The sequence below is a fragment of the Hemiscyllium ocellatum genome, chromosome 3 (genome assembly GCF_020745735.1).
Source record: "Hemiscyllium ocellatum isolate sHemOce1 chromosome 3, sHemOce1.pat.X.cur, whole genome shotgun sequence".
Lineage (NCBI taxonomy): Eukaryota > Metazoa > Chordata > Chondrichthyes > Orectolobiformes > Hemiscylliidae > Hemiscyllium > Hemiscyllium ocellatum.
Window position 1 is genome coordinate 100,718,532 of NC_083403.1, and position 14,009 is coordinate 100,732,540.

Sequence of the window (14,009 nt, forward strand, 5' to 3'; positions counted from 1 at the left end):
ATGAGTGAAAAATTAAGGCCAAATTGCAGACCATCAACAGAATCTGTGGCAGCTTTATGAAGGTGTGAGGAAAATCTTATTTTTGCCATTCACCTGCTTCTCCATTTCCAAAAAATGATCGCGTTTTCAGCAAATCAGCATTGATATACTTGGTTAGAGTGGCAGTTCTCAAAAAGAACCATGTCAAGCAACAATGCTTTATGTGGTTATGTTTTGTATCTGAATCATTTTGTAAAAGTCAAGTAAAATGAGAATAACAAATGTGCTTGTATTTAGTACTGCTTCTGTTCAGCAACTTATTTATTCCAAATAGGGAATCTTGTAATAGGGAATATCAAATCACGCAATTTCAAAATTGTTCTACCTTTGACAAGGAATGGTGCCTTTATAAGACAGATTGTTACATTGAACACAAGTATTGACGCTTGTTTCAGTATTCCTTTTTAGGTTCTGAATCTGAATATTCTGCATCAAAATAGATGTATAAAAATAAATGTTGCTTGGCTCTGGTTTAATATTGGCACTGATTTTTGTGTTTGTTTAGTCTAGTAGTTTCTGAACCATGAGTTGAAACCCTGTTCAATTGATTGGAGCCAACACCAGCAAACTGAAACCTTGGACACTGTGTCATTTATGAAATTAGTAGACAGTTTTTATGTAAAAATAATTTTTAGTGAGGCCAGAATTTATTATTCCATCCCTAATTGCCCTCAAGGAGCTGATGGTGAGCTGCAGCTTTGAACTGCTGCAGTCTGTATGGTGAAAGTACTTCCACTGTGTACTGGATGAAGTATTGAGTTAATGATGATGAAGAGATAATTCACTGCTTTGCCCTAACTGGTGTTGCTTCTTTTGATAATAAATGGAGTTACTTTGTCATGTCTTATTAGAGTTGGAGCTGATTCCTCTCAATGGCATATATTGTAATTCAATTTTGTGTTTCTCTACAGGTACGGAAACACGTGAACGACCTGTATGAAGATTTACGAGATGGACACAACTTGATTTCTTTGCTGGAAGCCCTTTCAGGGGACACTCTGGTAAGTGCAGTTATACACCAATCTACAAACATCGATCCTTGATGGTTCATCTTGAACTCCTGACCAAACTTGTTTCACAACTTTTCCTGTATTTAATTTATTTTCAGACGAAAAATGCTGAGTAGTAGGTTTTGTGATTTTTCTATTTATCTTTCTTCTTCGCTCCCTAAAACCCTCTTTCTAAAATTGGGCTCTTCAGAAAATGTTTATAGCTTTAGTTGCAAACTTGGTTTACATATCTAGAGATGAAAACTCTCTTTACACATATTTTGGAGAGGGAGAGTAGGGTTAAGTAAATATTTAAATATATGTAAAGATAAGTATTTTGTGTAGTTTGTTCCGTCTTGAAAAACGATTTATGGATATGGTGTTTAATTCAGCCTTGGGTGCTTTTGACAAGGCCAACATTTATTGCCCATTCTAGTTGCTGTTGAGATGGTGGTAGTGAGCCACCTTCTCAAACTTCTGCAGTCCATCTGACAAAGTGCTGTCGGGGAGAGGGTTCGAGGATTTTTGGCCCAGCAACAATAACAAGTGAATGATTTATATTTTCAAGTTGGGATGGTGTGAGACTTGGGGAATTTGGGAGGAAGGGGTTCCCACACACTATGCTTTTTGTTGAAATACACATATGTCGAGTAGCTCTTCGATCTCTTCTATGTGTGTCTTACTTCCTTTTTACTTTATTTGCTTTTCTCTGTTTTATGTTGACCTTGTGTTTTCATTTCATACAACTTTTTTCTTCACTTCTCGTCTGTCCTGTGCCTTTTTGTCCTTCTTTTCCTGTACCTCCTGTATGGTTCGATAGCCAAGGGAGCGAGACATACTGAAGACGTTACGGTTGGTGAGTTCAGCAGAAGCATGCGCGTGTGACCAGCATGAAGATGGTGATGGTGATAAGGGGGTAGGTTGCTCACTGGCCCCCAGTAACTCTACTAATGTTGCTTCGACTGGTTGGTGAAGAGATTGTATAACAAAAAACTAAACTAAAAGGTATTCCAGTAACACACTAATTATCTGGCAGAGGCAGTGTAACATGGGGCAACCCATTACCAGAGGTGCCAAAGTTCACACCATCCAGTTTAACACTGGTTGGAAATGGGAATATTTTTAACTGGAAATGCCTGCAAAATTCAGCTCCAGCTTTACTAGCTGGCTCTAAATGGGCTTTCCGCCCCACCCTCAACCACCAAAGGAGATGAATAATAGTATCTTAAAGCCTTATTTTCTGTCAGTGGAAGAATACTTGACTATTACTTTCCTTCATGTTAATCCAGTTGTTGGCTGAAACCTCTCTTACTTTTCCACACTTTGTTTCCAAGGAACCATCTTTGGAGAAAAGATGTAGGCCAAACTTTTGTCATACACCCATATCAGTCATACATTAGGTTATCAAATGTGGAAGTAGAAATTGATTAGAGTTCGGTGAATTTACTGGGAATTTGCAGTTGATTATAAGTATTTGTTATTGATGTGCTATTTTTGCATTCAAGTTTATTAGTGGCAATCAATCCTAATTTGTGCCATTTGATGAAGCTATTAATCTGGAGATCCCATGGGAGTTCTGCTGTAACACTTGGGCAGGAGGGCAATTGCAAAACTAGTGGGAGAATCACTTATGTAAAGCCTAGTCATTAATCTGACAGGAAGGTTAAGGTTTGGAGTGGGAGAGGGGTCTTCCTCAATTGGTCTCCAGTATTGGGGGTTGGGATAGCCTGAATTGTTTAGTTATATGATCTTACACCTCAATTGGCTTAATGGCATGGTGGCACAGTGATTATAACAGCTGCCTCAGTGCGTCAGGCACCCGGGTTTGATACTGGCCTCAGGCAGCTGCCTGTGTGGAGTTTGCACATTTGCCCTGTGTCTCTCTGGGTTTCATCCAGGTGCTCTGGTTTCCTCCCACAGTACAAAGCTGTGCAGGTTATGTGGATTGGCCATAATAAATTGTTTGTAGTGTCCAGGGATGTGCAGGCTTGATGGAGTAGCCATCTAGAAATGCAGGGTTATAAAGATAGGGTAGGGAGAGTTGGTCTGGGGAGTGGGATACTCTTCGGAGGGTTGGTGTGGACTCAATGGGCCAATGACCTGCTCCCACCCTGTAAGCGGTCTATAATTCCATGAAGTCCCACAGACACCTTCTATAAGTGGTATTTCAAGCTTGCACTATGAGTGTGGAATTTAGTTTAATTTTATTTCCATAACAGTATGGCTGTGATTATTCAACAATCTGGTGTTATTGTTACATTTTGCCATGAGAGCTGACAATAGAGCAAGAATCACCTGGCATGTCCAACAATTTGTTTAATCTTGGGACCCTGCTATGAGCAATTAGGAGCAAGATTGTAGGGGAATTCTAAGAAAGTTTGGTAAATATTTTTCATTTCCTTTGAACACTTGCATATTTCTTCAGAACATTGGAGAGGTGGGAACAAGGTTATGACCTGGGCGGCATGGTTGCAGTTGGAAAGTCATGTGTTGGCACCTCCAGATAGGTGTCCAAGCCAAGTTGATGACCCTACTTGATGAATCCTTAATCTGGTGCCTCTGAGTTGCTAGAAAGGGAGTGAGTGGAGATATCTTTCAGGTGGGCTACCTATCTTGTACGAAACCTAGTATCCTGCCTGTGTAATACAGATGCAGTTAACCTATTAAGATCTTCATGTTCAATAATGTTTCATCCAGGTAACCTACTGACCTTGGTATGTTTTCTGTTTCTGTCACCAATCACTGTGAACCCCGCTTTTTTTTTAAACTTGCATCCTAAACTTCTGGTTCAAGCCTCAAAAGCACATTAGGTAAGGTTGAAAGCAGTTCACATGAATTCCATTCATAATCACACTGGGTGTTTTTCAGAGGACTCTGTTTATTTGTGCCACAACACCAGAGGAAAGCACTTCCTGCATATGCACAGCGTCAGTGTATACATGTATTAAAGTAATCAAGTTGTCTTGATACAGATTAACAACAAATGTTAAGTTGCTCATTATCAGATTTGTGTGTTCCCTAACCAATTGTAAGTTTGCCTATCTAGTTTGTCGATCATTTATTGAATGATAAATATGCTTTGATCATTCGGTGACTGATGAAGACATGCAATCAGGAAATTTCAGTTACAAAGAACAAAGAAACTTACAGCCCAGGAACAGCCCCTTTGGCCCTCCAAGCCTGTGCTGATCCAAATCCACTGTCTAAACCTATCAGCCAATTTCTAAGGATCTGTATCCCTTTGCTCCCCACCTACTCATGCATCTGTCCAGACGCACCTTAAATGAACCTACCGTGCCTGCCTCTACCACCTCTGCTGGCAACGGATTCCAGGCACCTACCATCATGCTTTTCACATGTATCCCCTGAAACTTTTCTCCCCTCACCTTGAATATGTGGCTTCTCATTATTGAATCCCTCACCCTAGGAAAAAGCGTATCTCTATCCACCCTGTCTATAAGTAAAAAGTGAGGTCTGCAGATGCTGGAGATCAGAGCTGAAAATATGTTGCTGGTTAAAGCGCAGCAGGTCAGGCAGCATCCAAGGAACAGGAGATTCGACGTTTCGGGCATAAGCCCTTCATCATACCCTTCATGATTTTGTAGACCTATGTCAAGTCCCCCCTCAATCTCCTGAAGAAGGGCTCATGCCCGAAACGTAAATTCTCCTACTCCTTGGATGCTGCCTGACCTACTGCGCTTTTCCAGCAACACATTTTCAGCTCTGATCTCCAGCATCTGCAGTCCTCACTTTCTCCTAGAAGATTTTAACCTACTGCGAATCCTCTTGCAAGGATGCCTTCCTTGAAGAAGCTCTCTTCCTCCGTCTACAAGGATTTCAGTGAGTCCCTCTCTCACTACACACCCCAAGTCATTTCCTCTGCCCAGAAGCTCTTCAGCCACGTTCTCAAACAGACTCGCTACCACAGCCACACCTCCTTCCTCAGCACCTGCCTACGGAACCGACTAATCCCGCACGGACTCTGGGCTATGTTCAAACCAACAAAATTTGGACCCAACCAGGACAACCAGTACCTACAACAAATCTGAAGCCTCCAGCAAAAGACCTCCCTCTGGATCCTCCGCTCCACACTTGCAGCCATGCGCCGCTACCTACATTCCCTGCAATTAGATCTACCTCAGCTCAGGACAACACTCTCACAGACTTGCAAAGGACCTCTACTGTTCTTCATCCACAGAAGAATCCATACATTAAACAAACAGTTCTTCCTAGCCATATCGGAAATTAAAGACAGTAAGTACCAAAAACTTTTATGTACTTACCCCCACACTTCGGATTCCTCAACCGTTCCAGAATCTTCCATCAGCCTCCAAAATCACTCTGGCGCCATTAACCACGCGGCTGCTACAGCGCCCGCGATAACAATGCTGCCGTGAACCATGATGTCACTTCTGCCCCCATCGACCTTGCAGCCTCCGCGATCGCTGCCCGGACAATAGCCTCCACGATCACCAGGAAGACCATCGCGGACAGATTCGGGGCCTCCGCGGGGTCCACGGCTGTCCGGAACACCGTTTCTGCTATCGCCACAGCCACTTCCGCCCCCTGTGTTGCCGTAGCCGCAGCCATCTCCGCCCCCAGTGACATCACTTACCTGCACAACCACCACGCCGCATGCCCCTCCGCCCCCACGCCGATCTCTGTCACCACGCCTAACTCCGCCCCCAAGCCCATCTCCGTCACCACGCCGATCTCCGTCATCATGCCTAACCCCGCTTCCACGCCCATCTCCGCCCCATCCGCAAATTTAACTCCGTCCCCGCCCCCACGCCCAACCCCGCCCCCACTCCCACTCCAGCCCCACAGCAGGTCCTAGCTCCCAGCCCTACCGTATTTTCACCATCGCTCCAGACCTCCCCCTCTCTGAGGATGAAAGGTCTGTCCTCAACAGAGGCCTCACCTTCATCCCCCTATGCTCTTGGATTAACGGGTTCAACATGCAGCGAGACATCGAACAATTCTTCCGCTGCCTTCGCCTCCACGCCTACTTCTTCAACCAGGATTCTCGCCCATCCTCTGACGACCCCTTCTCCTGCCTCGAACACACCCCATCCACCTGGACACCCCATGCTGGCCTCTTACCCGCCCTCGATCTCTTCATAGCCAACTGCAACCGTGACATTAACCACCTGAACCTCTCCACCCCTCTCACCCACTCCAACCTCTCACCCTCGGAACGTGCAGCCCTCCACTCCCTCCGTTCCAACCGATTCCTGGAGAAGGGCTCATGCCCAAAACATCGATTCTCCTGCTCCTTGGATGCTGCCTGACCTGCTGCGCTTTTCCAGCAACCCATTTTCAGCCCTTTACAATGTAGTTCACTCTAGAATTCGACCTCCCAAAATGCATCACCTCACATTTGCCTGGATTGAACTCCATCTGCCACTTCTCCACCCAACTCTCCAGTCTATCTATATTCTGTTGCATTCTTTGACAGTCCTCAATGCTTTCTGCTACTCCACCAATCTTTGTGCCATCTGCAAACTTACTGATCAGGCCACCAATGCTCTCTTCCAAATCATTTATGTTTACATTTAGTTAAGCCACTGATTTTGTTTATTTTCATATTCCAATTTGTTTTAGATAAAGATGAAATTAAACTGTGTCAAAACCAAATTAGTTGCTCAGGAGTTAGGCAAAAATTCCATTCTACCATGGACTTGGAGAAGGTGAGGGCCAATTGATTAGATTTCAGTGGCCTTAGTGTGTAACTGCTCCTGACTCTGTTTTGTTCCACATCAAGAATTTTTTATTTGCAGCGACAGTGAGTCATAATTCATTGAAAAGTACATTACGTTAGTATTGTTGGAGCGGAAAGAATAGCTCATTTAAATTACCCGATTTGTGAAGCAGAAAATGTATTCAGAGGCATTAGAAACATATTGATATAGAATGACTGGAGGTTGGCAAATGTGGTGCTACTGTTTAATAAGGGTGGTAAGGACAAACCAGGGAAGTATAGAACAGTGAGCCTGACCTCGGTGGTGGGCAAGTTGTTGGAGAGTAAGTATTTGGAAAGGCATGGACTGATTAGAGATAGTCAGCATGGCCTTGTCCGTGGGAAATCATTCTCACAAACTTGACTGAGTCTTTTGAAGAAGTAACAAAGAAGATTGATGAGGGCAGAGCAGTAGATGTGATCTATATGGACTTCAGTAAGGCATTCGACAAGGTTCCCCATGGGATACTGGTTAGCAAGGTTAGATCTCATGGAATACAGGGAGAACTAGCCATTTGGATACAGAACTGGCTCAAAGGTAGAAGAGGGTTGTTTTTCAGGGTAGATGGTTGTTTTTCAGACCGGAGGCCTGTGACCAGTGGAGTGCCACAAGGATCGGTGCTGGGCCCTCTACTTTTTGTCATTTACATAAATGATTTGGATGCAAGCATAAGAGGTACAGTTAGTAAGTTTGCAGATGACACCAAAATTGGAGATGTAGTGGACAACGAAGATGGTTACCTCAGATTACAACAGGATCTGGACCAGATGGGCCAATGGACTGAGAAGTGGCAGATGGAGTTTAATTCAGATAAATGCAAGGTGCTGCATTTTGGGAAAGCAAATTTTAGCAGAACTTATGGTAAGGTCCTAGGGAGTGTTTCTGAACAAAGAGACATTGGAGTGCAGGTTCATAACTCCTTGAAAGTGGAGTCGCAGTTAGATAGGATAGTGAAGAAGGCGTTTGGTATGATTTCCTTTATTGGTCAGAGTATTGAGTACAGAAGTTGGGAGGTCATGTTGCGGCTGTACAGGACGTTGGTTAGGCCACTGCTGGAATATCGCGTCCAATTCTGGTCTCCTTTCTATTGCAAAGATGTTGTGAAACTTGAAAGGGTTCAGAAAAGATTTACAAAGATGTTGTCAGGGTTGGAGGATTTGAGCTATAGGGAGAGGCTGAACAGGCTGGGGCTGTTTTCTCTGGAGTGTCGGAGGCTGAGGGGTGACCTTATAGAGGTTTACAAAATTATGAGGGGCATGAATAAGATAAATAGGCAAAGTCTTTTCCCTGAGGTCAGGGAGTCCAGAACTAGAGGGCATAGGTTTAGGGTGAGAGGGGAAAGATATAAAAGAGACCTAAGGGGCAACTTTTTCACGCAGAGGGTGGTACGTTTATGGAATGAGCTGCAAGAGGAAGTGGTGGAGGCTGGTACAGTTGCGACATTTAAGAGGCATTTGGAAGGGTATATGAGTAGGAGGGGTTTGGAGGGATATGGGCTGGTTGCTGGCAAGTGGAACTAGATTGGGTTGGGATATCTGGACAGGTTGGACCGAAGTGTCTGTTTCCATGCTGTACATCTCTATGACTCTATAACAGAATAGCCAAGAATAGAAACATGTGAGCAAAATTGCACTAATAAACCATGTATTCATTTTCTGTGGCTCCACACAAATGCCGCCAAGCTGAACTTTGAGGGGCCCAATTCTCTCCTTAGTTACCCTTTTGTACTTAATATATTTGTAAAACCCCTTTGGATTCTCCTTAATTCTATTTGCCAAAGCTATCTCATGTCCCCGTTTTGCCCTCCTGATTTCCCTCCTTCTTTATGCTCTTCTAAGGATTCACTCGATCTATCCTGTCTGTACCTGAAATATGCTTCCTTCTTTTTCTTAACTAAACCCTCAATTTCTTTAGTCATCCAGCATTCCCTATATCTATCAACCTTCCCTTTCACCCTGATAGAAATATACTTTCTCTGGATTTTTGTCATCTCATTTCTGAAGGCTTCCCATTTTCTAGCTGTCCCTTTACCTGTGAACATCTGCCTCCAATCAGCTTTTGAAAGTTCTTGCCTAATACCATCAAAAATAGCCTTTCTCCAATTTAGAACTTCAACTTTTAGATCCTGTCTATCCTTTACCATCACTATTTTAAAACGGATAGAATTATGGTTGCTGGCCCCAAAGTGCTCCCTCACTGACCCCTCAGTCACCTGTTCTGCTTTATCTCCCAAAAGTAGGTCAAGTTTTGCACCTTCTCTAGTAGGTACATTCACATTCTGAATCAGAAGATTGTCTTGTAAACACTTAAGAAATTCCTCTCCATCTAAACCTTTAACACTATGGCAGTCCCAGTCGATAATGGAAAGTTAAAATCCCCTACCATAACCACCCTATTATTCTTACAGATAGCTGAGATCTCCTGACAAGGTTTGTTTCTCAATTTGCCCCTGACTATTGGGGGGTCTATAATACATTCCCAATAAGGTGATCATCCCTTTCTTATTTCTCAGTTCCACCCAAATAATTTCCCTGGATGTATTTCCAGGAACATCCTCCCTCAGCATAGCTGTAATGCTATCCCTTATCAAAAATGCCACACCTCCTCCTCTTTTGCCTCCCTTTCTATCCTTCCTGTAGCATTGTATCCTGGAACATTAAGCTGCCAGTCCTGACTATCCCTGAGCCACGTTTCTGTAATTGCTATGGTATCCTAGTCCCATATTCCTAACCATGCCCCGAGTTCATCTGCCTTCCCTGTTAGGCCCCTTGCATTGAAATAAATGCAGTTTTAATTTATTAATCCTACCTTGTCCCTGCCTGCCCTGACTGTTTGACTCACTTCTGTTCTCAGCTGTACCAGTCTCAGATTGATCTCTTTCCTCAATATCTCCCTGGGTCCCCCTCCCCCCACCTTATTAGTTTAAATCCTCCCATGCAGTTCTAGCAAATTTCCCTGCCAGTATATTAGTCCCCTTCCAATTTAGGTGCAATCTGTCCTTCTTGTAGAGGTCACTTCTACCCCAAAAGAGATTCCAATGTTCCAGAAATGTGAATCCTTCTCCCATACACCAGCTCCTCAGCCGTGCATTCATCTGCTGTATCCTCCTATTCCTGCTCTTACTAGCTCGTAGCATTGGGAGTAATCCAGATATTACTATCCTTGAGGATCTCCTTTTTAAATTTCTGCCTAACTCTCTGTAATCTCCCTTCAGAGTCTCAACCTTTTCCCTTCCAATGTCGTTGGTTCCAATGTGGATAATGACCTCCTGCTGGCCCCTCTCCCCCATGAGAACATTCTGCACCCTCTCTGAGACATCCTTGATCCTGGCACCAGAGAAACAACACATCATTCTGCTTTTTCTCTGCTGGCCACAGAAACGTCTGTCTGTACCTCTGACTACAGAAACCCCGAACACAATTGATCTCTTGGAAGCCGACGTACCCCTCATTCCATTAGAGCCAGTCTCAATACCTGAAACTTGGCTGTTTGTGCTACGTTCCCCTGAGAATCCATCACCCCCTACATTTTCCAAAACAGCATACCTGTTTGAAGTAGGTTTCTCCATGAAAGACTCCTGCCCCACGTGCCAACCTCTCTTATCCTTCCTGGAGTTAACCCATCTATGTGACTGTATCTGAGACTTTTCCCCCCTTCCTATAACTGCCATCCATCACATACTGTTGCTGTGGCAAATTCCTCATCGCTTCTATTTGTCTCTCCAACCGAGCCACTCGATCCGATAAGATTTGCATCCAACAGCATTTATGGCAGATATAATCCACAGTAACCCTTAAATTCTCTATAAATTCCCACGTCTGACAAGAAGTACATATCACTGCGAAGGCCATTTTTGCTCCTTCACAATCTACAGACCCAGAAAATAACACCGTCTTATTCCTCTACAAACACTGCCCCAGGTTAAATTAATAGCTATGGCTTATATTTTAAGTTTAATCAAGAGACTTATCTCCAAAAACATAGAATCCACTGTACTCACTACTGCAGCCTTTCTCTTGTACAGACTTAAAACAACAATTAACTTATCTGATTCTGTGCTGTGAACTTCGCCCAACAGTTCCTCCAAGATTAGTTGTGAATTTCACTGTTGTTAATTTTCCCAGATGCACTCCGATGTCCAGCGATACACGAATTCAAACAGCAAAGGCGGTAACTGTGCAAGTTTTCTCTCTCTCTCTTCAAACAGCAAAGTCGGTAACTGCAGGTTTTCTCTTTCTCTCTTTGTAGCAAGAGAATCTCAGCCAGTGCATTCTCTTCTAGGCATCAGGCGGTTGGCTCTGCAGTTTTTCACAGATCTATTCTTGGGCTGAATTCCTGTCCTTTTTTTCTTTTTTCATAGGTTGGGGTTGTGCTGGGCCAAGACCAATGTTATTCCCCATCCTTGATTTCCCTTGAACTGATTGACTTGCTTGGCCATTTCAGAGGGCAATTAAGCGTCAACCACATTGCCTAGGACTAGAGTCTTCTATAGGCTGGATGTCAGATTTCCTTCTCTAGAGGACAATTTATGAGCTCTTTTACATTTCAGTGATGTCCCTTGTGACAACATCCGAAAATGTACCATCAGATTCCACGTGTATGCTGATAACACTTTCCACCACCTTCCTTGATGACTTGTGTCATATGACATGACCATCATCTAGTCCTGGATCAACCAGAATTTCTTCCAGCTACTCATTAGAAAATGGACACCACTGTCTTTGGCCTTTGCTCCATTTCATAGCTACTGACTCCATCCCTCACCTAAGTCATTATCTGAGACTAAACCACATGATTCAAAAATTTACCATCCTATTTGATTCTAGGTTGAGCTTCTGACATCATTTCTGCCATGTATGTAAGGACCATCTACTTCCACTTGCACCTTGCTTCAGCTGAACTGCTGCTGAAATTCTCATTGTGACTTTGTTGCCTCCCCTCGACAGTTTCTGTACTCTGCTGGTTGACCTTCCACACAAGCTCATCCAAACTTTATAGTCTGTAATCAAGCTTTTACCAAGATTCATTCAACATCACTCCTGTACTCACTGGTCCATATTAATTTCTGATTTGGCAACACCGCAATTTTAAAATGCTCAGTCTTTTGTTCAAATCCTTCATGAACTCACTCCATACCATCTTGCAGTTTCCACATCCAAGAACAAACTTGCATAAAGGGATCATTTTAAGATTTTTGGGGATCCTTCCCATGAAATTAGTGAAATTCTAACATAAGCTCTTTTTTTTCCACTTATGCTGGACAAGTCACACACACACATATGAAGAACTTGCCTTCTTTTAACTTTACCAAGTAATGGAATCATCTACGCATAGAGACACTGGAAACTGATCACAGCAATGATGCATTTGCTGTTGTTTACTTTTGACAATAGTGTCCTATTTAATGATAAATATCAATAGACTTCAATTACATTCTGAAGGATTTATTCACAGTGAAAGTTGTGTTTTCCAAATGTTTTGAGGCTGGATTGCCAAATGCCCAAAAGCCCAGAAACTCATTCCACCACAGCAAAGGATTTTGGCGACTGAGCTATAGTTGTTCTTGCAGGTTGTTATCAGATTTCTCTAACTAAAAGCTGAAGGAAAACTCTGCTTGTAGTATCACCTCTGTTTCTGCTCAGTGTGTAGATATTTTCACCCTGCTAAAACTGAGAGATATGCTGTAATCTTGAGCATTGGTTTCATTTGCTGTAGAGACTGTTATATAGATTCTGTAGACTATTAGTTGCAATATGCTTTTAAATAGGCTCCATTGAATAAATAGATGCAAGTTGCTGTGAAATACACTGTTTTGTGTGAGACCTATCATAAATGTTGCTTTGTTGATTCACCGTGCTCATGAAACTCTGGTTTCCAAAACCAAGTCTGCCCATGGGAAAAAAAATTGGACATTTGATGGATACTCCAATAGTCTTCGATTTCTAAGTTGCTCAGGGCTTTGCTGGGCAGGTAGAAGTTTGGATTTTCACTTTTTCGAAATTTAATTTGATGAAAGAGTACCTGGAGTTATTCAGGGGATTACTGATGAATGCATCACCTACTGTGCTTTCTCCAATCACGTTTCTCCAAGTATGTGCATGCCATGCAGTTGCAACAATGCATGCAAAACCTCACACAAGTCCAATACGTCTTCAGAGCACAGTTTTGTGATTTAATTGGTGAATTCTCTATTACCTATTTTGAGGAAAGTTAGTGATAAGACATGCTTGTTTGTTTTTTCCATAAACACAGCCTCGGGAAAAGGGACGCATGCGCTTTCATAGACTACAGAATGTACAGATCGCATTGGACTACTTAAAACGTCGGCAGGTAAGCTGTGGTGTTTGTATTTTAAAGAAATATTCAAATGATTGCGACTCTCTTCTGCAAAATCAGAAGTCACATGACACCAAGTTATAGTCCAGCAAGTTTGTTTGAAATTACAAACTTCTGAAGTCACCTGATAGAGGAGCAGCACTCCAAAAGGTTGTGATTTCAAACAAACCTCTTGGACTATAACCTGGTGTCATGTGACTTCTGACTTTGTACACCCCAGTCCAACACCAGCACTTCCACATAATCTCTTCTGCAGAATAGGGAAGGCCAAAGCTGACCTAATAGAGACCCCACAAAAATTATTGAAGGGTTCAATGATGGGAGTGTAGAGAAGACGTTTTCACTTTTGGATGAGCCACCAACTGGGGATTGTAAAAATAAGGTAGTCACTAATAAATTACTTTGATATTTGAGAGAAGCTTCTTTACCTAGAAAGTGGTTAGCAAATGAAACCTGTTAGCAGAAGTAACTGCTGAGCCTAATGGCATAATACAGTTAAGGGGAAGCCAGACAAACGAGTGAAGGTGAAAGGACTGGAACGTTTGCTGATGGGGTTAGATGATGAGAGTTGGAAGAAGTGAAGCATAGACAACAGGGACCTATAGGATCAAACAACCTGTTTTTGTGGTAAATCTTCCATGGCAGCCGTTTGAATACAAATCTTTTGGCATTATTCACACATTATTTGGAGATATTCAGCCTGTTGGATTAAGTTGCTTGGATTGCATGTATGCAAATCTTTGGAGATGGCGAGGTAGGTTAATGAAACTATTAACAGAAAGAAGGATCCTCAGCTAAGCTCGCACAGAGGTGAGGAAATAAAGCCTCTTGTGATTGTATTGTTCCAACCTCTAATCCAGGAGGCCTGAGTTCAAATCCACCTGCTCCAGAGATGTGTAATAAC

At 42.9% G+C, this 14,009-nt stretch overlaps 1 protein-coding gene across 10 annotated transcripts in view; it reads left to right on the top strand.

The window, feature by feature from the left end:
* The window catches only part of dst (dystonin), a 624,072-nt gene that overhangs the window by 194,544 nt on the left and 415,519 nt on the right, over positions 1 to 14,009 (top strand). For all 10 annotated transcript variants that reach the window (XM_060852081.1, XM_060852129.1, XM_060852093.1 and 7 more), the window contains 2 exons: positions 951 to 1,040; positions 13,022 to 13,099. In XM_060852081.1, the coding sequence (XP_060708064.1) occupies positions 951 to 1,040; positions 13,022 to 13,099 (168 nt within the window). The remainder of the gene's footprint in view (positions 1 to 950; positions 1,041 to 13,021; positions 13,100 to 14,009) is intronic.